The 27,674-nt window shown below is 44.4% G+C and overlaps 1 protein-coding gene across 1 annotated transcript in view; it reads right to left on the bottom strand.

The window, feature by feature from the left end:
- The window catches only part of LOC311526169 (synaptotagmin-like protein 2), a 71,710-nt gene that overhangs the window by 29,497 nt on the left and 14,539 nt on the right, over positions 1-27,674 (bottom strand). Inside the window, exons 2-7 of the mRNA XM_084638930.1 lie at positions 17,905-18,465; positions 10,475-10,626; positions 4,672-4,783; positions 2,584-2,677; positions 2,062-2,143; positions 349-1,467 (exon numbers count right to left, since the gene is read on the bottom strand). Coding sequence (XP_084495056.1) covers positions 349-1,467; positions 2,062-2,143; positions 2,584-2,677; positions 4,672-4,783; positions 10,475-10,626; positions 17,905-18,005 — 1,660 coding nt within the window. The 5' untranslated portion in view covers positions 18,006-18,465. The remainder of the gene's footprint in view (positions 1-348; positions 1,468-2,061; positions 2,144-2,583; positions 2,678-4,671; positions 4,784-10,474; positions 10,627-17,904; positions 18,466-27,674) is intronic.

The raw sequence follows: 27,674 nt of genomic DNA, 5'->3' as shown, positions 1-27,674 counted from the left end.
AAAAGCTCTCTAATGGCAGCCTCCAGAGAGAGAGAGAGGGAGTGGAGTGAGCAGACAGACTGAACTGTCCTCATCCACAGATTAGGTGACTCCAAGTCAGAGATTAGGTCCATTGGTGGGGTGATGTGTGGGAATTGTTCAGTACTATTGCCCATTCTACAACAAACCTGTGGCCAAACAGAGGACTTGTGAGTCTCCAAAGCTGTTATCCTGGCACATTTCATAAGCACAAAAACTTTATGCAGGAAGTAAAGGGGGAGGGGAAAAAGGGCCTTCAGGAAGAGAATATGCAGGGAAGTAGGAAAAAACCTACTTGTTCATTGGGGATGTAGTTGGAGTTCTCAATACCTGAGAATACAGCTGAGTCAGTTCCTTGAATCGCTTCTCTCTCCGTGGCTGGTTCCTTGGACATTAGGTTTTCTGCAGGCTCACGTGTCTTAGCCTCAGGCAGCTCTCCATTAGTTTCCATGTTTTCTTGAATGCCCAAATCAGACCTTTTATCCCTATCACTATCACTGTCTGAATGTACAGGTTCTATTAATATCTGAATCCTACTCGCCAATGAGTCCACTTTGTGCCTGCTTTCTTCAGGCATGACATACTCATCGGCAGGCGTTTCTGGTTCAAATGTGCTGCTGGGCCCCTCTTTCGTGGGCGATTCTATTTTGATTGAAGGCACTCGCACAGGCAGTTTGGATCTCCTCAAGCAGCGTTGTGCCTTTCTCTCCTCCTCCTGCCTCCCATTACTTTCAGTCAATGAATTATTTCTAGCAACCACAGCCCCTTTGCTCTTGCCATACGTAGATCTGGCCATAGAAGAGGCCGAGACCTTCCTTGAATGGGCTATGTAGCACGGTTCATCTTCACTAGAAGAGAAGGTTACTGTTCTTTTGTAGGGAATTCTGGTTTTCATGGAGACATTGGACTTTTCTTCACCATTTTGGCTTTGATTAGACTGTACAGAGAGAGAGCGACTCAATATGAACGGTCTCCCATTTGACTCTACCACGCTGGGCTTTTCAAAGGACTCCTCTGAAACATGACCTGCTACTATGGTATCAGCACCTTTCTCCCAAAAGTTCCTCAGGTTCTTGAAATGTTCATGATCTAGGCCGATTTCCTCATCTTTATGGCTCATGGAAAAGATGGTATAGTTGGCTCCTTGCTTCAGAACCAGATTGTTGTCTTCCTCTCCAGACAGAGATTTTGAGCTTTTAAGTGACTCTCTCTTTGCGTGACTGCCCTCAGTCTGCTCTGTGGGATTCACAAGAGTCTCTGACCTGAACAGGCCTTTGCTTGCTTTCCTCTTGACTGGTATCTTGCTGGCAATATTAGTGTCTATGGGGGGAGCTTTCTGCATTGCTGGGGTGCCACTGAGCACATCAGGAACCTCCACCCCAGAAGAATAACTGGACTGAACCATATCCTCTTCTGAGAGCTTGGCAGGCAATGGAGGTACATCATGACCTACAAAAACAAACATTCACAGCCTATTCCAAGAGCTCAAACAAAACCTCACCAGAAGGTTTGTGCTACAGCTGATTAAAAAGAAAGGGAGAAAATTTTGGAGAAGTGCCCAGTATTCCTTCCCTCCCCTTTCCCCTGCCCTCAAATTTTGAAGTTTCAAAAACAAAAAATTCAAAAACCCACCCAGCTCTAGTTTGTCCCCGTGAGGCAAGGTAAGCAGCACTGCTATCACAGCTTTGACCCTATTTACATATTATTCATATGCACTATTTGTGATGCCCTAATAGTGTGCTTAGTGCTGTTCAAGAGACAGAAGACCGGTCCTTACCCTGAGGAGTTTACAAGCCAAACAGACAACATATGACACACTGGGGGATCCAAAAGAAGATTTAGTCATAGGGTTTCTCTCCCTGCTTCCTGTCTTTGACATAATGTGCTAGAGGGTTAATGTTTGTGAGTTTCAGGAAACCCATTCCTAGGTGCTGAGGTAAGAACTGCCCTTCATCATACATACCAAACAATGCTTTGTACCTAGATGCCTTCTATGCTGCATAATAAAAGTCATATTGCTGAATAAACAACAAAAAACCCTACCTTTTTCAGACAGCTGCCAGTTGTCTGTTGTACTTACTCCAGCGTTGCTCTCTCCTGGCGAGACATCATTTACATTCCATCTCTGCAGGGAAAATAAACCCCATCAGTGTATATGAACTGGCGAAACATCTGGGTCTCTCTCACCAGATCAATTGTCTGCCATTGTAGAGAGGTCAGGCATTGGTGCACCTTAGTACATCCTGTTCTCTGCTTATGGCACATAATCGTTTAGTCTCCAGAGGGCTTTAATACTTTAGTCTAGTCTAGGTTATTGGGCTCAATACAGGGAAAGCTGGGTGCGGCTTAGTAATTTGTGATACAAGGTCAGACTAGATGATTGGGTGGTCCCTTCTGGCCTTAAACACTATAAAAACTGGAAAGACATTGTCTTGTATCTCAGCATAAACACCACGCAGCCTTCGGAGCCCTTCAGGTCTCTCGCTAAGCCGGTAGCAATTGGCATAGGCTACGTACCGACCCCAAGGATAATCAAGCAAAATATATAGGTTGCGTGTACACTACCTCATTTGATGAGGGTGGCAGTATGACATGTCTTGGTTTTGGCTTTGGCCAGGTTTTATGTTCCTCTGAAGAATCCAAAGCAGTTGTACTGGATCTGCAGAAGATGAGAAATGCCTTAGCAAAGATGTAGATTCCAACACCTAATATGAAGGCACATTTTGTGGGGAGATTTTTCAGGGTCACCTAACCTTCTTTCATGCCTGCTCAGTTCTGTTGAGCTACTTTTGTTACTTTCATAGTGTGTCTGCTTATGCTGACACCTCTCTGCTCAGATTATCCAGAATCAGTGGCTTCATTTATTTCCTTCATAAGCATTTGGAATGACTTGGTGCATGATAAAGGGCCTGACCCTCGACTCTGGGTTATACTGACAACTCTCCCATTCCAGTCAATAGGGCCTCTAGAGACGTCTCTCAATAAAAATAGAGGGACAAATCCCCAGGTTTCCATGGGCTCAGATTTTCCCCTTCTGCAGGAAAACCTGAGGGAATAAAAAATTATGGAGATTCCTCCAGTGGAATCTCCTTCCCGATATGTTCCATTGGAGGGGTAGGATTGGCACTGATGCAGAACAGATGGTGGGTCCATCTCCTAAGACCCTCATATTTCCTAGCTGTGTCCTGAGGAGTCGCAGGAGACCAGAGCCATCTGTGAGAAGGCCTAATGCCACTGCACTGGTCTTTGTCAGCTAGCCCTCCGTCCCTCCCTACCACCTGGCACTGAGACTTCAATGGAGTCACTCTGCCGTGCCTTTCCTAGCTGAAAACTTTCCTGAAACCTCGTCTTAAATGGATGCATCAATGTGTATTTCCTCCCACCCCTCAATGCCCACTCCTTCCCAGCCCAGCCAGTGCAATCTGCTGCTCAGACATGGCTCTCCAGACATAATGCTGCCAGAGAGGCAGATGACCTTTTCTGCACAGGAGAGGGAGGCCCTTCTAGACCTGGTTCTGGGAGGCACTGGCTATGATTGGGCCCCCAGCTCTTCCTCATTTCAGTCCAAAAGCTTAGTGGGGTTTAGACATTTATACAGACAATGGGAACAGCCACAATTATATTGGACAGGATAAAAACAAATCCTATGGAATACAAATGCTTCAAGGAATAAGTCAATTGCTAACTGCCTGCAGGTTAGGAAGAAGCTTCCCCATGACCAGGCTATGTGATTGCTTGCCCCTTTCTTGGACAGTTCTGGCCAACATCAAAGACAGCACAGTGAACTTCCTGACTGCTAGTCAGATCCAATACAGCAATTCCAGTGTTCAGGTTTGACTCCCAGGGGACTTTTGCCCAAATGAGGACCAGGAAAAGCAGAGTAAAACCCTGAGGATTTGGCCCAAATGAAATTTAAAGAACTTCTGTACTGGCAAAGAAAGTACACAGAGAACATCCTTCTGCAAGGAAATGCTTTTAGACTGTGTCCTTTATTAAACAATCCCCCTGATAAACTGAATTGAGCATGGCTGCATCGCTGTGCCACATGTTTAACAATTCATTGCCTTCCTGTTTCTAAGAATGATTTCTTATTTTGCTGACCGAAATGCAAATGAGATGGGAGCAACAAACAGAAATGCAAATATTTTAATGGTTTATCCAGAGCTTATTAATACTAAAGGCAGTCACCACTTTGCTTGTACTTTGATGGAGCATTTTTGCCCAATCAAGCTTCGATGAGGCATACTGAATTGTTAAAAGGGGTGGCAAGGAACTGCCAAGAAATGAGCAATGTTCCCAAAACAGCTTCTTTTGTTAATGATGCTCAGCTGAAAAAAGTTAAACAAATATAAAACCACCATTTATCTGAAAAGTTATCAATAATATTCTGAGATTGGCTATTGCTGCCTTTTTGCTGGCCCCCTATCAAATCATGCAGGAAAAGCCCTGATGGAATAAACACATTACCAGACATTTATTAAGGGAGGTTAATATCAAAATACTTTTCAAAGAATTGTTAAAGATATCCCTTAGTAACCAAAAGTTCAGTTAAAGAACCGGGATCTTGCTTGTTACGTTTAATTTTCATGAGCAATAATGGAAAGTCTGTGCAGCCAATATGCAGCACTGAAACTGTTGTCCTTTGTCAGTTACCTCTCGGCTCCCAAGTCAGGAGTAAGTTCAGGGAAGAGAGGACTGGTTGCGTCTGATGGCAGTGAAGCTGCTCTGCCTTCCAGGCTCTGCCGGATGTGTTCATTAGGTTCATCTATTATATAACAGAGGGGATTGGGAAATGACATTTAATTAAAACTGTGACAGCCGCTATGTTTTATTTTGGTGCAAGCAAACACTTGTTAAATGATTCATACCAGAGCTAAACTGTGAAATTAACTCAGGGTAATTGATTGAGAGGCAGGCTGGCCGGCTCTCCACTCCCACTCTCCACTCCCACACTCTCGCTCAAAAGATCTGCCAGTTTCAATGGTGGTGGACACACACACACACACACACACCCCTTTCAAAAGCAGCATTGTCAAAAGCATGTCCCAGTCCCCTGTGATTTGTCAGCGTAAACAGACCTGGCTAACAACTCTACTAATGACAGAAGCAGTCAAACCAGCTATAAACCTTAACAGGACACTGCAGTGGTGGTCAATAAAGTTAATCCATTCCAGGATTTGAATTCAGCTATTTCCTGTTTTGACTCAAAGTCATCTGTTCTTGGCAAACAGAGGAGGCGGCCAATCGAGTTAATAAAAGGAGATCCCTATTGTTTGTACTGGCACAGGGCTAAACTGTGTCTTCTGAGTTTTATTGAACCAACCGACAGGAAAAAAAACAAGAGAAGACAGTAACATTTAAAGCAACATGTCAGGGTACAAAAGCTGCCTTAGAAACTCAACTGTCAAATATATCTACTGTACAACAAAAAGGGTTAAACTCTCAAACAGGGATGAAAAAGTCAACTTGTTCTGAGCAATAGAAGCTACTTGGTATCTTAATATATTTATTCACCAGCCAGCAAGGTCTATTGCACAGAGACAATGTACCTGTTACTAAACCTGCCAGCACTCTTTAGATTATATTGTATGAAACAGACCATGCAAGGGTTCCTGTTCAAAGGCCCGATATACCACATTACAAAATGTGGTATCCCTGGCTGTTCAGCTATTGGTTTGCAAAGACGTGGGTCAAACAGCAGAAAAAACTCTCTATGGACAGGTTATGATACAGCTGCTTACTGCATCCACTGGGATTATTGCACCTTCCTTGGAAGCATTTGGTGCTGTTCACTGTCAGACCAATCACTGGACCAGGCAGATGACTATCCAAGCCAATATGGCAATACCTACATTCCTAAGATCTGAAAAATCTGTGCATTATCACATGTCAAAGATTCTGCAGGCCAAATTCTATCCTCACCTGCATCTATGTAACTCTGTTGTCTTCATCTGGGTTGCACAGGTGTAAATGAGGGCAGAATATGGCCCCTGCAATTGGAATTTAAACAACAGTTCTGTTGGTGATGTGCAAACCAGAACTTTCCTAGAGAGGATGTGGTTCTGCCATTCTTACAGGAATGGCGTGAGCAGATATAACCCACATTCAGTGGCCTGCTCCCTGTAGGTAAGAATGTTCCATTTTTACACATGCAGTGCCGTGTAGCCTCACCCAACGTGTCTCTCCATTTTTACATAATCTTTTTTCAGAGAACGGCACAAGTAGTAGCATTTAAATGTACCAAGAAAAGCCACAGAGCTGTGACGTGGTAAGAAGTCTCCTGTTGGCTGGGCACATGCTGAGAACTGGCAAATGACAAGCAGTGTATGTAAAACCAGGCCGATGGGCAGAAGCAAGAGCTTCCTCCTCCTCCACCCTAAAATTCTTGCACGTGAGATAGCAAGACAGAAACAGGTTACTGTTCTGGAACCAGAAGGAGAGGGGGCAAACACAAAAACCTCTCACATTTATACTTGGCCTATTCAAGCCATGAGAGGCCTCGACAACTACAGTTGCATTCATTTTGCAACTCACAATGAAACCCATCGCATTATATTTGCACTGTTGCCAGCTGAGGACTCTGAGGTCTTCATGTATTCTCATACCGACCATCTAGATTTCTCCCTCAAATCAACAGTCATAATTATTTTTTTTTAATTACAAACAGGTTGTCAGGGTATTATAACCCATGAAAGCCAGTAAAGTGGCCTCGGTAACTTTAAGAACAGATACAGTGAGAGGCAAGTTGCACCCTGAATTAACAGTTGTTCAACCAGTTTAGCTTGCCTAGCTATTTCTTTAAAAGAAAAATGCATAGGTATGGCTTAATCATATGGCTCTAATGCTTCAACTGTTACATCAGCTATCCTTTCCTTATTGTGTTAAAATATAGACCTGCATTTGACACAAGATGAAATTGTACTATAGGGAACCATCCTGCATTGGCAGGGAAAAGAACTGGCTGCTCAAGTAGGTGTTTTGTTTGTTTGTCATATATTGATTGTCACAGGATAAAGAACAAAGAAATTATCAATAAATTAATGAAATTCCCTAGTCTGAGAATAAGCTAAAACAGCTGACTGTAGGCACACACTTACCATCACATTCCTCCCAGGATTTAAAAACTAGTTATTATCTCCAGGACCTGGGAAATTCACTAAATGCCAAGCTATAATATATATAGCTATATATAGTCTGTCTCCTTTAGGTCTTTATGCTGCTGCCAATCACCACAGTATCAGAGCATCTTCCATGTCGAACAGTAATACTGAAAGTCCCCAGAGGACTACATGGAGTCTCTGGCACTTTTCCTTTGGAGTCCAAACTCTGCTTGTAGTAGGGCTGTTAGGAATTTTTTAGACTTTAAAAATTTCCTCTTCTATTTTCCTTTGGTAGCAGCTAAGGATAGAAGGGACTTCAGTGTCCAGCTGGGTAGGACCTTTCCAAGTAGAGGTTCTCTCTTAATAAACAATGCTCAGAGCTTTAAATCAGGATTCAGAGCCCTAGACTCATAGAAGCATTGCACTAATCTTGTTAAATGAACACCTACCTCTTCCAATCAGACTTAAGAACTGACGGCAGGGTGAACAATTCTGATCTCCAGAGGGAAGAATAAAGGTTGGCAAGACAGCAATTGAATGCCCTTATCTCACTGATTTCAGACTCCACATAAGCCGTAGGGTATGTCCCATTCTGAGAAAGTCTAGTCCTACTTACTTGCACGGGCCAGGTTCTGCTCTCAATGACACCAGAGTTATTCTGGTGTAACTTCATTGACAACGGAATCACACCAGTGTTGGTGAGATCACTGTTTGCCACTTACAGCTGAGAGCAATTGGCTAATACATTAATACACAGTAATCTGAGAGGGGAATTTAGCATCTGGCTACTACTAAAAGAAGACTTTAGTAGAAATAATGGCTCCAGTGCCTGACCCATAACCTACAGAATGGCAGTGGGAAGGTTAATAGGAAAAATTCTATTTGGAAATAATAAAGTCATATGCTGCTCCAGTGATTTGAAATCAGTCGCAGATTAGAAAGAGAAACAAGGAGGAAGGGGAAGAAAGAAAATGGGAGAAGGAAGAAAGGGCAAAGTCTAACCACAATAATACACAATATGAAAGTTTAGCAGCATTTGCAATGTCCTGTTTAAACAAATATTGATCACACTGCTCAAAACACACAAGCAAAGACACAACCTTTGTGGAGTCTGAAATCGGTGAGATACGGGCGTTCAATTGCTGTCTTGCCAACCTTTATCCTTTGAGATCAGAACTGCTCACCCGTCAGTTCTTAAGTCTGATTGGAAGAGGTAGGTGTTCATTTAACAAGATTAGTGCAATGCTTCCATGAGTCTAGGGCTCTGAATCCTGTTGTAAAGCTCTGAGCATTGTTATGAAGTGAGACGAGAGAACCTCGACTTGGAAAAGTACAAGACATATGTAGTCTATGGCACTTTTCCTTTGGGGTCCAAACATCCTTGGTGCTAGGGATGTTGGAATAGTGCAAAGGAAAGAGCAACCCCCTCTCCTGGAGTGTATCAAGAAGGAAATGCATAAGGAGCCCAGTATGGAGAGTAGGTGGATATGAAGTCAGATGGAGCAACACGATAGATAATTTCGAAAAATTGGAAGGTGACAACCTGGGTTCTGCAAAAGAGCAAAGCACAAGTATATCACTGAAGACCTTGACAGCTCTAATCAAAGATTGCCATCAGGACCATGGCTTCCTGGAATCTGCTGGAGCCAATAATTAATCAGGCATGTCTGTATATCTGTGATTTCCCACCCTAGCAAAATAATTAAATCTGCAGATTGCACAAGACTGGCATACAGTCCCACAGCGTTTCTGCCTAGTCTTACTTGGCTCATATTCATCAGAACTGGATGTGAATCATCCCCAGTATTATTTTCCCACAAGTGTTCAGTAAAAAGTGCCAAATGCAGGCTGGTTATATTTGGACTCAATGCACAGCCCTACCCATCTCACAAAGGGCCACACTATTCTCTTCACTGCCCTTAGCAGTCATAGGAGATTTGTTCTGTTCCATATACAATGATGAAGTTATACATGCGTGTCATATGAACTACAGTGCATCTTGGAATTAGTGCATGGTCCCAGACACACCCTTGCCTTGGTGCTAGTCAGACATTTTCAGCACTGCCTCAGCATACTTTGTTGTTCCCTTGTAAGTGACTAGACCTGCCGAGTTGCCTTGTCATTCTCTTGTTAGAGGGGCAAGGATTCCCCCTCCAGCAGAAGTGGCAGAGAGCACGAGGAAGGAGGCAGCCATCCATATGGAAGCCCTGAGGCAACTCCCTTCCAGCTCGCTCCCTGCCATCTGAACCCCACAAATCCCTCTGAGGGATGGTTCACAAACTGGAGGAGGAACCTTAGCAAGGTAATAGTGATGGCCACAGTGCTGACTTACTGTGCTCTGTAGAGTCCCACGGGACTGAAGTGGGAGGGAACAATGCCATGAAGAGCAGCCATCACTTCCAGCCCACCCCTCACACATCTGAGCCCTGCCGGGCACCAGAGCGTCTTCAGGGTTGAGGGAAAGAGAGGAATGATGCCAAGGAGGAAGCACTCATCTCTACTGAGCCGAGAAGCACCAGGACTCTGTCCCCTCTACTTGGGGAAGTGGAGAGGATAAGCTGGTCCTAACTCACACTGACATTACATTTACTGCATACATAACTGTAGATTTAGACTGTAAACTCTTCAGGGCAGGGACTGTCTCTTGATATGCATTGTGTTATGGTGCCCTGATCTCAGCTGGGACCCATAGATGCCACTAGAGGAATAAATACCTTACAAAAATCCATAATTTAATAAGCAGGGATGGTGAGGTGGGGAGATGTGGAGAAACCATGCCACTAATCTTGGGTTTCCTCGGTCTATCTAACAAACAGAATACAGTACATTATTCCCATTCTCACTACTCAGTCAAAGTGAAATCACACCAGAAACAGTAAAGCACATTTTCAGGTTGTGGTAAAACAGAAGGTCTTCAGCACAAGCCACCTGCCTCTGGTCCCCACTAGCTGTGTCTGGAGAAGGCACACTAACTAAGCCATTTCTAAATGGATTTCCTGTGGGGCCTTTGGACCCAGTTTATTGAGGCTGCGTTTTTATGGTTAACAGCAGCCCAGTGCTGAGGATCCAAGTCAGGTACTATGGACCATTTAGTCCTAGCTACTTCCCCAAAACAGGGATCAAGTGCACTTGATCTCTGCAGCAGCGTAAATCTCACCTGTAAGTCCTAATGCAGATCGTTGTATTTCCTAGTACTGAAAACAGTTCACAAAACCCCTGTTGGAATGTAAATGTCAAGTATACAAAGGCTAGTACCCCAAAGGCATGGCACCTAGGAATCACACCATGCAGTGTCTGGGGCTCACCTTTTTCTGGTTACCAGCAGATTGCACAGTGATGCGCAGTAATGTACTTACTTTCCAGTTTCTCCTTTTTCTTTCTAATGGATGCTCGAAGCAGGTCTGGCCCCTCTAATTCCTCTTGAAAACGTTTTGCCTTCACTTCATTAAACCATTCACCAGTCACAAACTTTTTCTTCTTTTCATCCTTGAGAGAGCCTTGTAATCGTCTAAAAATCAAACAAAGAAAAAAAAACAACAACCCCCAAACAAGTGATGCACTAAAAATACACTATATTCACAAATATTTTACTGATGCTGGCCAGAAGTCATGTAGGAACCCTGACTCCAGCCGACTGAGCTCACTGAGACTTTACAAAGCCTCACAAAGTATTCTCAACACCGGTTTCAGAGCAGCAGCCGTGTTAGTCTGTAACCACAAAAAGAACAGGAGTAACTGTGGCACCTTACAGACTAACAAATTTATTTGAACATAAGCTTTCGTGGGCTACAGCCCACTTCATCGGATGCATAGAATGGAACATATAGTAAGAAGATATATATATACATACAGAGAACATGAAAAAGTGAAGAGGCTAATTAATTAAGATGAGCTATTATCAGCAGGAGAAAAAAAAATTTTTTCTCAACAAAGTATCCAAAACCTCACACAGTATCCAAAACACTCTGCATGTGAAAGTCAGATATTCTTAGAGGGTTTTTTTTATTTATTTAAAACCCAGCCTAACATGGGATTTTTCTAATGTATTTCCAAAATGGAAACCTGCTGATAATACTAATACTTTTCGCCTTCCATATGGAGGATCTCCAGGGCTCCTTTACAAACGTTATTCCCACCGCACCGCACCCCACCCCAAAAAAACCTTTCCTGTGAGGTAGAAATCACTTCAACCCCACTGAAATGTGGCCAGGATGGATCACAGCAGCTGATTTAAAAATTAAGGACAGGAGGTGAAGAATACCACACCCAGATGAACAAGCAGGGGAATTTAGGTGGGCTGAATATAATTATTTATGAGGGAATTCAGGAAAGACACTGGGCTTAAAAAAAACCTCTGCTCTTACTAAATGTGCTACAGTATCATGCGTGATTGCAAGGGGACAGGAACCTGGTTTTACAACTCAGCTGCTTCCACCTGCCTAGCCAGGGCACTGGTTCAGTTCTGGTCGAGAGGGAAGAGTGCCATTCACTGAATCACCAAAAACATTTTCTGCAGCAAGTGCATAATCCTAGATGGTCTCCCATTCAGTTACAGACCCACCCTATTCCTGCTTAAATTGTGGATTAATTGAGATCACAGCCCAAGGGAATACAGCTGCAGGTACATCACATTTAGATGTTCTAATACTGTAGGCTTCTGTGTTTCCTGTTTAAAACTCACCCAATCAGTATTTTACTCACTGGAACATGCTGTAATCTACTCTCTCTCCAATTTTATAGCTGTCTGGCCCAGCCAACTGGTGACTATTCAGTAGTGCCTGTCCATAACTAGTTAAGACCAAGATTACCATCCCTTCCATCAGGAAATGCATATTTTAATAAAACCTCTGTAGGCAGCAGGGTAACTTATATACATGGGCAGCAGGAGAACAATTATGGACCAGCTGTTGCCGTTCGTACTCACAGTGAGTAAACCTTTACTTCTTGAGTTGTCCCATTCATTTCAATAGGATTATCTGCAGAGCAAGGGTGGCAGAAGCTGGACCCATATTGGGTGACACTTCTGCACACCATTTTTTAAAATACAATTGACAGTGAAACTCTGTTTCCTTATGGTAGTTTCTTTAATACTGGAAAGAGGATAGAAACACAATAAATACTTTTATACTTTTATAAACAAAACAACAGACTAAAAATCTGATACTTTTGTCTTGCTTTTGTGGAAGCCTGCATAACTACCTTCAAAGACTAAAAATCACTGTGTTACAAACAGAAAGTCAAAGCGTGATGCTCACAATATGAGCAACAATGACTATTTATGAATGAGATTTAAGATGTTATTAAACAAACACTAAAGGGCTGGAGGTGCCTGCTCTTAGGTACACAGGCCATGACCCTGCATGGAAACACTGTTGAGTTTGAATATGGTGTTTGGTGCAAACACCCTCCGGACACAAAGGGATGGGGTATAAAGGCTTAAACAAACAGCAGAACTTTGAGGTCTCTTTCAGTCAACTGAAGCTACTCTCTTTATCCTAGGAGATGTCTAAGAGGGTGAAGGATGGTGTAGCAACTTTGTAGTTTCACACCTTAAACAAAAATCTCCAGCCCAGTGATGGATGGTGACCCTTGACCAGGGAAGCACAAATCACAAAAAAATAGTTATTTCCACAGCTGCACAATGTATTATTTAATAGCTATGAACAGCTTGCCTTATTTACAGTGAAGCAGCAGCAGGTGGACCTGGAAGCTGGAACCACCCGTGTTGGTTCCTCAGGCACATACATGTGGCCCCACCCCATGGGGAGGGAGCCAGAGGGCACAAGCCTGGGCTGCAGAGGGCAGGGATGGGGCCTAACTGCTACAATCCTGCAGTGGCCTCACCAAACAGTGGTAACCACAGCAACGCCCTTATAAAGGGACTCCTAGGCATGGTGAGCTGCCGTAGTGACAAGGCAGCTTTGCGAGGCACTAGCTATACCAAGATTTGAGCCTCATGCAACACTACACTCTTCATACTTTCTAACGTTGTATTCTGCTACCGGAAAGTGAGAGTTGTGACATTTAAATCAAATCACAATTGGTCCTCAAATCTGCATATATTTATCCATTAAATTAAAAAAAAAAACTATGTAAAATGTATTTTGTAACTTCTGGGAATCCTTGGTTAGGCTGTGCCTCACTTGCTGCTCCATGCTCCAACCATATGTGACAAGCTAGTGCATGGTGACAGCTGGCCCAGAAAGGCACTGCAGATCCAAACTCCCTGTATGACAATCCTTTTCCATTGAGTGGCCCAAATTTTCAACCAAGACTTAGCCAAGTCTCTCTTTTCATGTCTGCTAATGAATAGCTGCCACAACTATAAGAAACTGGACAGCTCACTTGATTTGCGCCAGTCAGCTAGGCAGTAAGGGGGCGGGAGGGGATCACCTTGGTCGGTTGGCCTGGAAAGTCAGACGCAAACAGGAGTATTTGTCCCAGGGGAGATGCAGTCACCATGAATGTGTGAGCTCCCCTGATAGATGAACATTATATGTGAGGCCTTTCCCGCCATGAGTTTCGACACTCTGAAGTGCACAGAGATAAGAGCTGGTACGAAGAGCTAGGGCTGCAATTTACCTCTCAAAAGGGCTCTTTGAGGAATTGATTGGCTCACCCAAGCTCTTTCTCACTATCAAATATTCTATGGTATGAACTGGATGAGAGACTGACTGAGCATGCTCCATGGGGCTCCTATGCTTCCCAGGCATTGCAAACGTTCCGTGACTGAACATTCCTATGCAGCATGGCCAGTCACATCCTCCCAGTATATATTGGTCTAAGTGGAAATAGCTCAGAACATGAGACTGAAGAAAGCAAACAATGGGCCTCAGATTTTCAGAGCTGCCAATAAAATTAAGGGAAACCCAGTGGCTATTTCCCCTGCTCAGGTTAGAAAATCCCAGCATTGTACTTCCCCCATTGACTACTTCAGTTCCTTCCCCACTCAAATGCAAATATAGATGGTCATAGACAAGAAGGAGGGAGTGAACTCTTGTAGTGAGATCAAAGAACTGGGATCTACTTTAAGCTCTGCCCAAATAAATCCTTCAGGAACTTGAGCAAACTCAACTCTCTGAGCCTTGGTTCCTATCTGCAAAATGGCATCGTAATATTTTCCTTATGGGGCCACTGTGAGGCTAAATCCATGAATGTTTCTGACTCAGACTGAGGGCCCTATAAAAATCCTATGTATTGTAACAAACCTGTGGTCACCCAAGAGTTGTATGGTTATCAGTGTTGCACACCATGGCCATTGGGAACTTCATGATGACAATGGGGAAAAACCCTTATCTTCCTGCTCCAGGACTTGAGATAAAGGAGAATCTCCTTAGCTCTTAACAGTATAGTGCCCATGACACACAGATGAGCAGTTGTGATCCCATCCACTAGCAGGCTTTGAGGGATATGCACTAGCCAGTTCATTACAGTATCAAACAGCTGCACTCCCTCATTATTAATGCAGCAAGTAGCCGAATCATGCGGCAGGAGTTTGAAACCATTCCCCTGCCAGCTGAAAGAGGAAAGTTAGTAAAAGGCACTCCTACTTGGATAATATCAACGAATGACAAACACAAAGATCACAGCACCTGTGTCCTTCTTCATGATACTTTTATAACTTCCTGCCCACAGAGTGGGCAATTTACCTGCCTAGTGCTACAAAGGTTAGGTCAGAACAGCAAGAAAATTAAGATAGCTTCATGCATTAACTGGACAGGAAATCACAGTGAAGGGTACATGGGGAACATGGGTCTTCAGCTGTCCCCACATATGCAAATCCAAGCTGGAGGCACTGGTCACTGCATTTTGGCAGTTTGCTTTGGGGAAGCCTGTTTAGGGTAGGTTTTACAGGCTCTGCACTTTTCTTTTACCTTTGTCTGTCAATCCCACAAGTATCTTTCATGAGCTCCGGAACGTCTTGAGTCAAATGCATCCCCCGTTGAAGTTACACACGAGGGATTAATTTGGCCCCTCAACGTCCTCTCTGGACAGCTCTTTTTCTCCTGGCCACCACACCAAGCAGATTTTTGGAATACAAGTACTTAGCTGTTCTTCCTGAGCACTCCTCTGTACTTTAACTGGCCTTGGCACACCCAGCTGACTTTTTTGGCACCCCAGCTAGTAAGTTTTTTGTTTGCTAACCTGTACATTTACAGGACAGAAACTTTGCCGAGTTAGCTGGCTCTACCTCCCGGTATTCAATACAATTCAAGGAAAAGGTTTTCCAACCCTATGGAGATTGCTGAGGGTGCCAGAGGAAAAAGAGCCACCAAGATCAAATTACCAACAACGGGGGGTGTTAAAAACCCAGAGGATACCGATACAAAGATATGAAGGGTCAAATTTGACCTCTTGTTTCAGAGCAGGTGTGGTGGGTAGAGGGTGCAGACCCTACTTGCTGCAGTACGTTGCTTCCTAACAAAATGTCATTAGAATTTAGTGCTTCTGTCAATATTACAGACTCCCTATTATCCCCTAACCATCAGCACAGCTAGCAGAGTTCCCCAGCACTAGGGATATACCTGGGTTCTCCTACATTGCTACTTTTCCTGCAACAAATCAAGGGAAGGGTAATGCTTTATCCAAACTCGAAGAGTTGGGAGCTCACATCCAAAATTCCCATCAGGTAGGAGGAGAGGGACAAGGGCCACAAACTCAGAGAACAGCCCAGATCACCCCTCTGAAGGGCCTTGCCCTGCATTTAGTTAGCTGGCCTCTCACTCCACCCTGTAGTATAAAGCAGAGTCCATTGAGAGTGGAATCCTCTGGACTCAATGCTAATATGTCCCCTGAAAGCCTGTGGATCCCAGAACACAAGGAGTAGCATGCTTGGGAGAACACACAATATTAAATTCACCGCTCCCCCACTTAGGATCTAGGGCATTTTGTGGCCTAATTTCCATTCCTTTTCTCCCCCACTTTGGTACGTACAATGGAGAAAATTTTGGACCAAGGACTAGTAGAGAAGTAATAGTACATAAAAACTAGGAGATGTATTCTGAATTCACTGACAGTAGTGGAAATCCACCGTATCGCCTCTGACTTTACTCAGCTTCTCCCAACTACCAGAGATTTGCTCAAAAGCAGGTCAGACAGTGAAATCAACCATGGACATCCCCTACAGAAAAGCACTGAACCAGGTCAATTGTATTAGAGTAGGGCCCACGAATATCACCACAGTTAAAAATCTGTTACTCTTTCCAAACTAAAGGAGTACTTGTGGCACCTTAGAGACTAACCAATTTATTTGAGCATGAGCTTTCGTGAGCTACAGCTCACTTCATCGGATGCATACCGTGGAAACAGACTAACACGGCTGTTACTCTGAAACCTTTCCAAACTAAGACCTTATGCACTGGGAGTTTAAATGTGCATAAAAAAACCCCCACCACCACTGCAAATGGAAACGTTGCCAAATTTTAGCAAAGAAAGAAAGAATACCACAAACTAAACAACATGGCCAATTTATTTTGCATTTTAGGAGGGCAATCATGATATTAAAACCATAATTTGGATTAGTGCCAACCGTGGCTTTTGCAGTCACATGTTCTTTCTGTCTAAATCCTAGTCTACACTAGAAAAGTATGTGTTAGTATATTCCCTTCAACTCTCCTCATGCAGATGCAGCTTATGCCAGAAAAAAATTGCATTTGGTATTGCTTACACTGGTTCCCTGCACAAATGATGCTAGGCTGGTATAACAGCCTCTACACTAGAGCTTCTGCCAGTATAGAATCACAGTGAAAACAAAAATCACAACCCTATCCAAGATTGCTATGCTAGAAAAAGATTAGACTGGACTCCAGTCATGCTTTCTGACATTCCCACCCCACCACTATCTGGTCTCTGGAGCAAATTTCCTCTAGCTGGAGGGCAGGACATACAAAGGCTCCTCAGAGGCTGCTGTAGAAGTGCTACCCACCCATCATCCTAGACGGTATGTCTTGCCCTCATGATGGGCACAGGCTTTTCTGACTCAGCAAAATATCAAAAGGTCATATCACTAGTGTAAACTGGCATAATTCCATTGACTTTCATAGAGGCAGGCTGGTTGCCCCAAATTTTTAAGCCTTGTGCTTATTGCCAGTCAGAATAGCTTAATGGCTGGTATTTTAGAAGTGGCAGCAGCAACAACTAACAAACCAGCCAGAATGCAAATGAAAAATCAAAACAGCAGAAGGATGGTGTTCTGGTTAGGGCATTGCAGATCTGGTGTCTCTTCCTGGTCCTGCCACAGCTCTGTGTGTAGCCTTGGACAAATCACTTAGCCTCTCTGCCTCAGCTCCCCGTCTATAAAATAGAGATCGTATATTGCCCTCCCTCACAGGGCTGCTGGGAGGATGTGGTCATTAATGTGCATTGGCACTCAGGTACCACAGTGAGAAGCATTATGGAAAAGCCTTGTAAGTGAACAAGATAGAGATTTAAACGTCCATTTAAACAAATCCTAGGAAACATCTACACTCCAAGGGGGAAGACTCACTTCAATTGCTGCTCCTGTATTTTCATTCCCATCACTCAAACATGACTCCAAGCATGTGAGAGTTATTGTTGGAATCAGAAACAGTTGTGCCCAGCTCTTCTGGTGGCCACAGCAGCGTGGTAGAAAAGGCAAGAGGGGAAATAGAAGGATTCTTCACGCTCTGACAGTGAACGGGGGAAAAAAGAACCACTGTAGCCTACAGTCCTCACACATGCACACTGCTGGGAAGTGGGGTGGTGGGGAGATCCTAGGCTGATGAGCCTCACAGATCAGCATTTGTGTGCACTCAAGCTCTCTTACCTGATACGATCACTGTCTTTTTTCTTCAACTCTGCATCTCTCTGCAGAACCTTCATAAGCTTCTCATACTCCTCTTCTGTCAGAAAGCTTAGGTCCAGCATCTTTTCTGTAATGATCTCAAGCCAGCTGGAGCACCAACAGACCAGACCCTATTTGAGAGCCGATTGTGAGGGTGCCATCAGCAGCTCCCTGAGCAGAGGGGCTCAGTGTGCCAAACAGTATTAGAGCTTGAAAGCATGGCTTGGAGGGAAGTTGCATTAAGATTTTGACTCGTACTTCAAGGCACTAAGCAGTTCTCTGGCATGGTTTTCTATACAGAATGCCTGCTTGTGCCAAGAGAAAAAAAAAAAACCCGCAAAACCTCTCTCCACAGTTATGTTCCTTCCTTTGCCTCACACACAGTCAATCAAATATCCAAATATAGAGATGAGAGCTTCCCACTGGCTTTAGCTGCCTCAGAAGGGATGAAGGACCGACTCCGACATTAGACATCAATCACCAGAACTTCTAGCATGTGTCCTCCTCAGTATAGAAGTCATCTCAAGAGCAGTTCAATTGTCCCTGCAAAGAAATAGCACAGAGATGCCTTTATAGATAAACATGACATATGGTGACTGAATGTGTACATTCGGGGTGTTTATTTGTTCTTAAGCACAAGTCCCATAGCAAGCTGTTCTGTCTTTCTTCCCATCTCTGACAGCTCTCGATACGGTATCAGTCTAACCATGACACAAGCTTATTTTAGTCAGCTTCATGGGAACTGGTAAACAGCTTCCCTAGCAAACTGCTTCTAAAACAAACAGGTAAGAAACACAGGCAAGGTATTAATTCACATCACCTCCATTTCCCCACCTGTAGAAGGAGGTGAATGTCAGACACTTAAGAGATCCAAAAAATGGTTTGTAAGTGCTAACTGTTATCGCTGGTTAATCTACAAAAAGAACCTTAATGCTGCTCATTTAGTAATGTGTGTGCAGGTCTCCTTACACTGCATTTGTATTTGCTATTCAAACAGTAGGATTCTTAAATCATTCTGTGGTCCAGCAGGCACTGAGCACAGAAGTGGGGAGGGAGAGCAGATCACATATTGCTCTGTTACAGTGTGCCCCACGCTCTAGCCAATTTGAGGGTAAAGAGGTCCCTGATCACCTGTAGAGGGAGTTACCTCCAGGTTCTTTCAAATGGAAGGTCACTATGAAGCAGCAGTAAGGGAAGTTAAAGGTGGTCTCCAGGTAGTGATGAAAGATGCTCGGTGGATATTACCTCCAGCACAGAATCACCTGCTTTGCACACATGAAAAAAACAAAAACCTGTCTATCCATGGAATATGGTGATTTCTACTCTAGTCCTTTAACGTGCTTTATATTTAAACAGGCAGCTCACAGAACCACATGGAACAAGAGCACTTTTCCCAGTGTTGCCAACCCTTGCGATTTGATCATGAATTTTGTGATATTTGTCATTTCTTAAAGCCTCAGCTTTTGAAGTCAGGTGCTAATGGGAGCAACTCAGCTGTCATTTAAAAGAAAAGGAAAAAAAAAAAGATTTCTAGCCCTCATGGTTAGAAAGAAAAACCTGGGGAGAAGAAAAAAAAAAAAAGAAACGTAAAGGTTCAAAAGCCATAAAATGAACTCAAAAAGGTATTGTTTTTAAAATTCCCTGTCCTAAAAAAAACACACTCAATCTCATAATTTGGAGGGGAAGGGGGGAGAAAGAGGGCTGACTCAAGTTTTATGTATATTTGGGATTGCCAATACCGTTTTTGTCTGACCAACATCATATTTTCTTACCTGTGTTACCAGTAGCACTTTAGAGGATTAAAACAGAAATACTTCAAAAAAATTCACCATTTCTGCATGAAATGTACATTTAATCAGCAGCTTGGTATGAAACTGCACAGAGCAATTTCATGTTTGTTTCCAGTCACTTTCCCCTACTGGTTCTCATGCACTATCACAATGATGAGTTTAACCAACATTTCCAGGACATGTTTAAGTTCAAATAAAATGCACCATGAAATATTTGTTACTCTTTATTTTGTCAAAACTTTTATTTAATTTTTAACAAAACCTGAAATTTCGGCCAAAATTACTTGAGAATCTCTCCAGCAATGACTCACGTTTACTCAGCAACCTAATAAACTACGAACAAAAAATTACCTACATATATAAACAAAGCATCTACTAGTTAAAGTGTCCTGTTTTACCCTCTGGAGATTGTATTTTAGTAAATTATTTCATTATGGTAATAGGAGGTCAAAAAAGGAAGTTAAAGCCCACCACAAACAAACTGCCAACACCCTCTTTTTGGAAAACAGGTTTAAAAAAACCCCCAAACTACCTGAAGCGTTTACTGTGGAAAAGTTGTTTTGTTTTTAAATTGTGAGAAATCTCCACCTGCTGTTTAGGTAGCTGACTTCAATGCTGTTAAGCCATTGGGACCAGCCATGCAGAAGTAAACAGAAATTATTTGCATAGGAGCTAAGCAAAACTGTCACCTTTATGTTTTTAGCCAAAGCATTTCTTGATGTTTGCTCTGCATATTACTACACCTCTGTTGCTGTGGACTCAGGCCTGAAACAGGAAAACCTGCAGTTATTCACCACAGTATTTTAAGATAAGGGCAATAGTGTGTAATTTGTTTACTAGTATCTAGAGGCGCAGTAAACAGGAATAAGATCAACTGACATCAACTGTATGTTATCAGGCAGGAACACTGCATTCTGTAACATATACCGCTTCCATAACATTTCTTACCATAGATGTCCTAGGTCTCATTTCTTCTCTCTCTCTCTCTCATTAAAATACTTTTCTATATTGGAAGTAGTCCTCTCTCCTCCCAAATCTGCTATGGGAGAAGGGTGACAATATGTTGTAATGTTCCCCTATTCAGTAACAACAAGGCCCATCCCTGCATTGATAAAGGGAACGTACTAGATGTTCAAAAGCATCTTTTACATCTAATTACCTTGATAGGAAAATCTCTGAAGGAGAACCTCCTAGAAAGATCAACACGAGGAAGGTTTGTTGTGCAGAGAAATCCAAAGAGGTCAAATTGGAATAGTCTGTTTCCAGGTCCACAGAAACCCCACAAGTTAAGTACAGCGTGACTAACATGGAGGCGGCTATCTGATATGTCTACTGTCACACTCCTCCTTCCTTAGGGCCATCCTTCCAGGCTGGCTGCAACCTTCACTGCAGTAGCTTCTGTCTCAAGTTCAATGGAGCTGTGCCCATGTATACTAGCTGAGGATCTGGTCCAAAAATCAGCAATCTATTAACTTTCCTCCAATTAGCCCTGCTATCTCTTTGTAACCAATGGCACTGAGCAGACATAATTGGTATGCCCCACACACCAGCTCAAAATCCCAGGACCAAAAAAAAAAAAAAAAGGGGGGGAGAGGCCAAACACCTAACTTTCTCTGAAGCATTTTTATGCTTAGAGGGTTAATAAACTGTTGTGACTTGAAGGGAATATATTTGTAATCTTAAGTGCCATGCTAAAGTACATTTAGATCCTCTATGGTCCTGGATCATGCTGGAGAGCTTTTAATTGCTCCTGTGCCTTTTGCGACTTGACTGTTTGCCGTGTGTTATAATTTGTATTGTGTATGCACAACTGAATTACCTCCACCCCGCCCTCCAGGCTAATCTGCTCAGAACTCAAATTACCAGTTTATTCAAGGGTTTGAACAAGGGTGTACAAATAACCACCTGTGTAAAGAAGGCTTAAGGGCTCAATTCTTACTCAGGGAAGTAGTCCAACAGACTACAAATAGAATTTGCAGGAATAAGGATTACTCACGCGCATAAGTGTTATAAGGCTAGACTCTAAAGTACTGTAAGCTATTACCTTCAAGTTATTTTACCTTTTCTTTACAGAGGAGCCTGCTTTCTTCTGGGATTTTTTTTTTCTTTTAAATAAACCAGTTTGGGGGAAGACTTGTGTGAAAATGAAGCTCTTATTAGCCTAGTTATGCATGAAACCACTGCTCCTTTTGGAAAGTTGGCTACTAGAGGAGCTGCCTTCTTGTGTATGCTGCGCTCTTCAGCTATGCCAATGGGCTTCTTAAAGAAGTCTAATACAAGCCATTGAGATAAATGGTGCCAGAAGAAGACTGTTGCCAGTTAGCAGTTTACAGACATTTGTCACCTATAGATTATCTACAGGGCACTCCAGTCTCAGATCTCCTTTCACAGTGTACATCCTGTTTCTGAGTGTCGCATGTCTTCTTCCTCAACATTGGTATGTGCCGAGATTAACGATACCACACACTGCAGGCTAAGTGGATTCCATTTATTCTATGGTGCTCTGCATACGAAAGAGAAACTGAGCCAAATTAGAAGCTTTAATCTGCAAATTTGGTGGACAAATCCCATTTCAACAGCCACTGCTAATGCTGGCTGAATATTTGACGAGTCGATACCACACTATCACCTAGATCAGTGGTCTCCAACGTTTTTGGATCACGCACCCACATGGTGCCGCCAAAGAAAGAAGATGGGAAGACCTGCTGCAGGCGTGCAGAGCTGCCGCCGAAGAAAAAAAAAACGGCAGAGTGCTGTCCAGCGGCGCTCCTTCTGCCACGCACCCCCTGGGATCCTCCGGTGCACCCCCTGGGGTGTGCGCACCCCACTTTGGAGACCACTGACCTAGATCAACACAGTCATCCAGATCTGGACCACACCACCTTACAGAACAAAAATGGGATATGGAACATATACAGTTTTCCATACCAATTCAATAAAGATATAGGAAAATGTCAGTTTAACAAAATAATCTCCATCCTTTGCCTAACACACAACAAAACCAGTAAAAGGAAATAATTGTCCCCTGCAAGACTATTCATGGCAAGGTGAACATAGCAGCATGCTGCAGAGGTCACCTATTCTAGCCTCCCCCCACTACCAAATAACCCGTGACAATGTAACAGAATTACAGACTGTAGTGCACCGAGAGGTAAGCACTTCACAACACATCCATCAGTTGAGATATACCTGGTAGGCTGGGACAAAAACAAGGAAATTGCACCATATTTAAAAGCAGAAGCAATAGTAGCAATTAGCAATACACGTTTGGAAAAGGAAGACATTTGGAAGACTCAATTTGCTTTCATCAGCAGAATTGAAGAAAAAGCCAACCTGTTACTGATAGAAAAAGACCACTTTCTTTAAAGGAGGCAATCTTGAAAACCCATATAAAAGGCTCTAACCATTAAGGACTCGGCCGATGTCCACAGATGTCAATGGAAGTCTTGATAGTGCCATCAGTGGGTATTGGATTGGCCCTAACTGAATTGTTCGATTTCAGCGAAGCAAGATTTGCAGTCCAAGGCAAAACTTCCATTGACTTCAATGGGGCAGAGTTTCACCCTTAGAAGAGATAAGCTCACAAAGACCCATTTCAGGCTCCACCATTGTTGGCAGACATGGAACAGTTCATGGAACATATTACTATTTGTGAAGATCCCAGGCCAGATTCTTTGCTGGTGTAACTCCACTGACTTCAGTAGAATTCTGCCAGCAGAGCCCATAGCCCTCTCGTGGAATTGAGCCCACAAAGACACAGGAGTTCCAGATGGGGCTCTGAAACAGGTGCAAGGCTACCCTTACCCAAGAGAGTCCTGATTGTATTAGTTAGAATTACCACTTCATTCAACAAATCAACCAGAAGACAGACAGGACAACTTGGGAGTGTTTGTCAGGACAAGCTTGAGACACTAACAGGGAGCGAGCTGGGACTGGGAGTTGCTGGCTCTTCCCTAACCCCAGCTGGGCTGTCCTGCACCGTCACATAGCCACACTACTCAAAAAGGGGCATGAGAAATAATGTGTTTTCCATGGTGACAAGAAGCCACAAGGACAACGTGTTTCCAGGATTGCGTCCTCAGCGAGCAACAGCAGGGAATAAAGAGGAACTCAGCACATTCAGGGATGCCCAGATGACACCATTATTACCAACTTGCTGGTTTGTTTCACTGTACTTTGTTCAGCATTTGCACATACAGTTGCACAGACAAAATGGAGCATAGGTATCTTAAAATGAACTGTACAGTGCAGATACAAAGAGCTGCAGAGGGAGAAAGAAAGTAAGTAATAAAGGGAAGGGATTGGGGCTGAGAAGTGAAAGTTCTCAGATGAGATTTAAAATTGAAATGAAAAGAACATGAAGAGGAGACGGGAAGTCTGTTAAAAGTGGCCGGCGCTGCACAGAAGAAGGCTCTCACACCACAACTGAAGAGGACACAGTTGGTAGGTAACAGAAGCTGGGAGGGTGGTTACAACAGAGTCTACAGAGAGCAAGAGGTTTTTGCAAATGCAAACAGGCTCCTGAGCTGCCAGGGGAAGCAGAACCTCAGTCAGAGCAACCCTTGGAATCTAAGGGTATGTCTACACTACGAAAGAAGGTTGAATTTATAGAAGTCGATTTTTAGAAAGCGATTTTATACAGTCGATTGTGTGTGTCCCCACTAAGAGCATTAAGTCGGCAGAGTGCATACCAAGGCTAGTGTTGACTTTCGGAGAGTTGCCCTGTGGGTAGCTATCCCACAGTTCCCACAATCTCCGCCGCCCATTGGATTTCTGGGTTAAGCTCCCAATGCCTGATGGGGCAAAAACATTGTCGCGGGTGGTTTTGGGTACGTGTCATCAGTCACCCCTCCCTCCATGAAAGCAAAGGCAGACAATCGTTTTGCGCCTCTTTTCCGTGCAGGCGCCATACTGCTTTCAGCAGACGGTGGAGTAGGGCTGCTAACCGTCATCATTGACCCACCGCTTCTGCTGCCACTCTGCTCTTGTCTCGATAGCGAATTTCTCCAAGTTGTCTCTCATGGGTGCCCGCTTCCGCTGCAACTCTGCTCTCCTGCTCTCATGAATCCACCTTGCTGGATATCAGCCACCGCTTCCGCTGCCACTCTGCTCTCCTAGTGGTCTTGCAGGGCCGTTTCCGCTGCAACTTTGCTCGGCTGCTCTTGTCTCGCCATAACACGGCAAGTGTGCAGCCCGCTCAGCTGTTGTGTCCTGGCAGCAGACGGTGCAGTAGGTCTGCAAACCATCGTCACTGAACGACCGCTTCCGCTGCCACTCTGCTCTCCTGCAGACGCCATACCACAGCAAGCATGGAGCCCGCTCAGATCACCACGGCAGTTATGAGCATTGTAAACATCTTGTGCATTATCATGCAGTATATGCATAACCAGAACCCGCAAAAGCAGGCGAGGAGGCGATGGCAGCGTGGTGACAAGATGATGAGGACATGGACACAGACACAGACTTCTCTCAAAGCATGGACCCCGGCAATTTGGCCATCCTGGTGGCAATGGGGCAGGCTTATGCCGTGGACGCCGATTCTGGGCCCGTGAAACAAGCACAGACTGGTGCGACAGCATAGTGTTGTAGGTCTGGGATGATTCCCAGTCGCTGAGAAACTTTCGCATGCGTAAGGGCACTTCCATAGAACTTTGTGACTCGCTTTCCCCTGCCCTGAAGCACAAGAATACCAAGATGAGAGCAGCCCTCACAGTTCACAAGCGAGTGGTGGTAGCCCTCTGGAAGCTTGCAAAGCCAGACAGCTACCAGTCAGTCGGGAATCAATTTGGAGTGGGCAAATCTACTGTGGGGGCTGCTGTGATCCAACTAATCAACGTAATTACTAAGCTGCTGCTATCAAGGGTAGCGAGTCTGGGAAATGTGCAGGTCATAGTGGATGACTTTGCTGCAATGGGATTCCCTAACTGTGGTGGGGCCATAGACGGAATGCGTATCCCTATCTTGGGACCGGACCACCAAGGCAGCCAGTACATAAACTGCAAGGGGTACTTTTCAATGGTGCTGCAAGCATTGGTGGATCACAAGGGACGTTTCACCAACATCAAAGTGGGGGGGCTGGGAAAGGTACATGACACTTGCATCTTCTGGAACTCTGGTCTGTTTGAACAGCTGCAGCAAGGGACTTACTTTCCAGACCAGAAAATAACCGTTGGGGATGTTGAAATGCCTACAGTTATCCTTGAGGACCCAGCCTACCCCTTAATGCCATGGCTCATGAAGCTGTACACAGGCAGCCTGGACAGTAGTCAGGAGCTGTTCAACTATAGGCTGAGCAAGTGCAGAATGGTGGTAAAATGTGCATTTGGACATTTAAAAGCACGCTGGTGCAGTTTACTGACTCGGTTAGACCTCAATGAAACCAATATTCCGATTGTTATTACTGCTTGCTGTGTGCTCCACAATCTCTGTGAGAGTAAGGGGGAAGACGTTTATGGCGGGGTGGGAAGTTGAGGCAAATCGCCTGGCCGCTGATTACATGCAGCCAGACACCAGGTTAGAAGAGCACAGCAGGGCATGCTGCGCATCAGAGAAGCTTTGAAAACCAGTTTCATGGCTGACCAGGCTATGATGTGACAGTTCTATTTGTTTCTCCTTGATGAAAACCCACCCCCTTGGTTACTCTACTTCCCTGTAAGCCAACCGCCCTCCTCTCCCCCTTCCATCACCGGTTGCAGAGGCAATAAAGTCATTGTTGTTTCAAATTCATGCATTCTTTATTAATTCGTCACACAAATAGGGGGATAACTGCCAAGGTAGCCCGGGGGGCGGGGGGGAAGGGGGAGGAGGGAAGCACCTGGTGGGGTGGGGGAGGAGGGAAGGAGAAGGCCACACCGCACTTCTAAACTTCTTGAATGCCAGCCTTCTGCTGCTTGGGCAGTCCTCTGGGGTGGAGTGGTTGGGTGCCCGGGGGCCCCCCCGCCCCGCGTTCTTGGGCATCTGGGTGAGGAGGCTATAGAACTTGGGGAGGAGGGCGGTTGATTACACAGGGGCTGCAGTAGTGGTCTGAGCCTTTCCTGCACCTCAGCCATATGCTGTAGCATATCCGTTTGATCCTCCACCAGCCTCAATATTGCATTCCGCCTCTTTTCATCATCCTACTGCCACCTCTTCTGTTGCTCCAGCCATCTATCCTCTCGTGTGTCCTTCCTGTCCTCGCGTTCATTTTGTGCTTTCCTGGACTCTGCCATTGCCTGCCTCCACGCATTCTGCTGGGCTCTTTCAGTTTGGGTGGACTTCATGAGCTCAGAGAACATTTCATCACGAGTGTGTTTTTTTCTCCTTCTTATCTGTGCTAGCCTCTAGGACAGAGATGCTAGTTGCAGCGTTGAACATTTGCAGCTGCGGGAGGAAAAAAAGGGAGATTAAAATTGAAAAAGACACATTGGCCATTTAAAAGGAGGGGCTGATGTTTTCGGGTTAATGTGCAGCACAAACCCAACTAACCTCCCCCTCCCCCAATTCTCTGGGATGATCACTTCACCCCTCCCCCCACCGCATGGCTAACAGCCGGGATGATTTCTTTTCAGCCACACGCAAACAGCCCAGCAGGAACAGCCACCTCTGAATGTCCCCTGAATAAAATTCCCCTCTTTCAACCAGGTGACCATGATTGATATCACTCTCCTGAGGATAACACAGAGAAATAAAGAACAGATGTTGTTTGAATGCCAGCAAACACCGGGACCACACGCTGCCATGCTTTCTTATGCAAGGATTCCAGACTACATGCTACTGGCCTGCCATGGTAAAGTGTCCTACCATGGAGGATGCAATAAGGCTGCCCTCCCCAGAAATCTTTTGCAAAAGGCTTTGGGAGTACCTCCAGGAGAGCTTCATGGAGATGTCCCTGGAGGATTTCTGTCCCATCCCAAGACACGTTAACAGGCTTTTCCAGTAGCTGTACTGGCCGTGAATGCATCCCAAATCTTCAGGGCAAAGTAA

Source organism: Lepidochelys olivacea (genome assembly GCF_965140295.1).
Source record: "Lepidochelys olivacea isolate rLepOli2 genome assembly, chromosome: 9".
Classification (NCBI taxonomy): domain Eukaryota; kingdom Metazoa; phylum Chordata; order Testudines; family Cheloniidae; genus Lepidochelys; species Lepidochelys olivacea.
The sequence above is the reverse complement of the archived record's forward strand: the minus strand, read 5'-3'. Positions and strand labels throughout refer to the sequence as shown.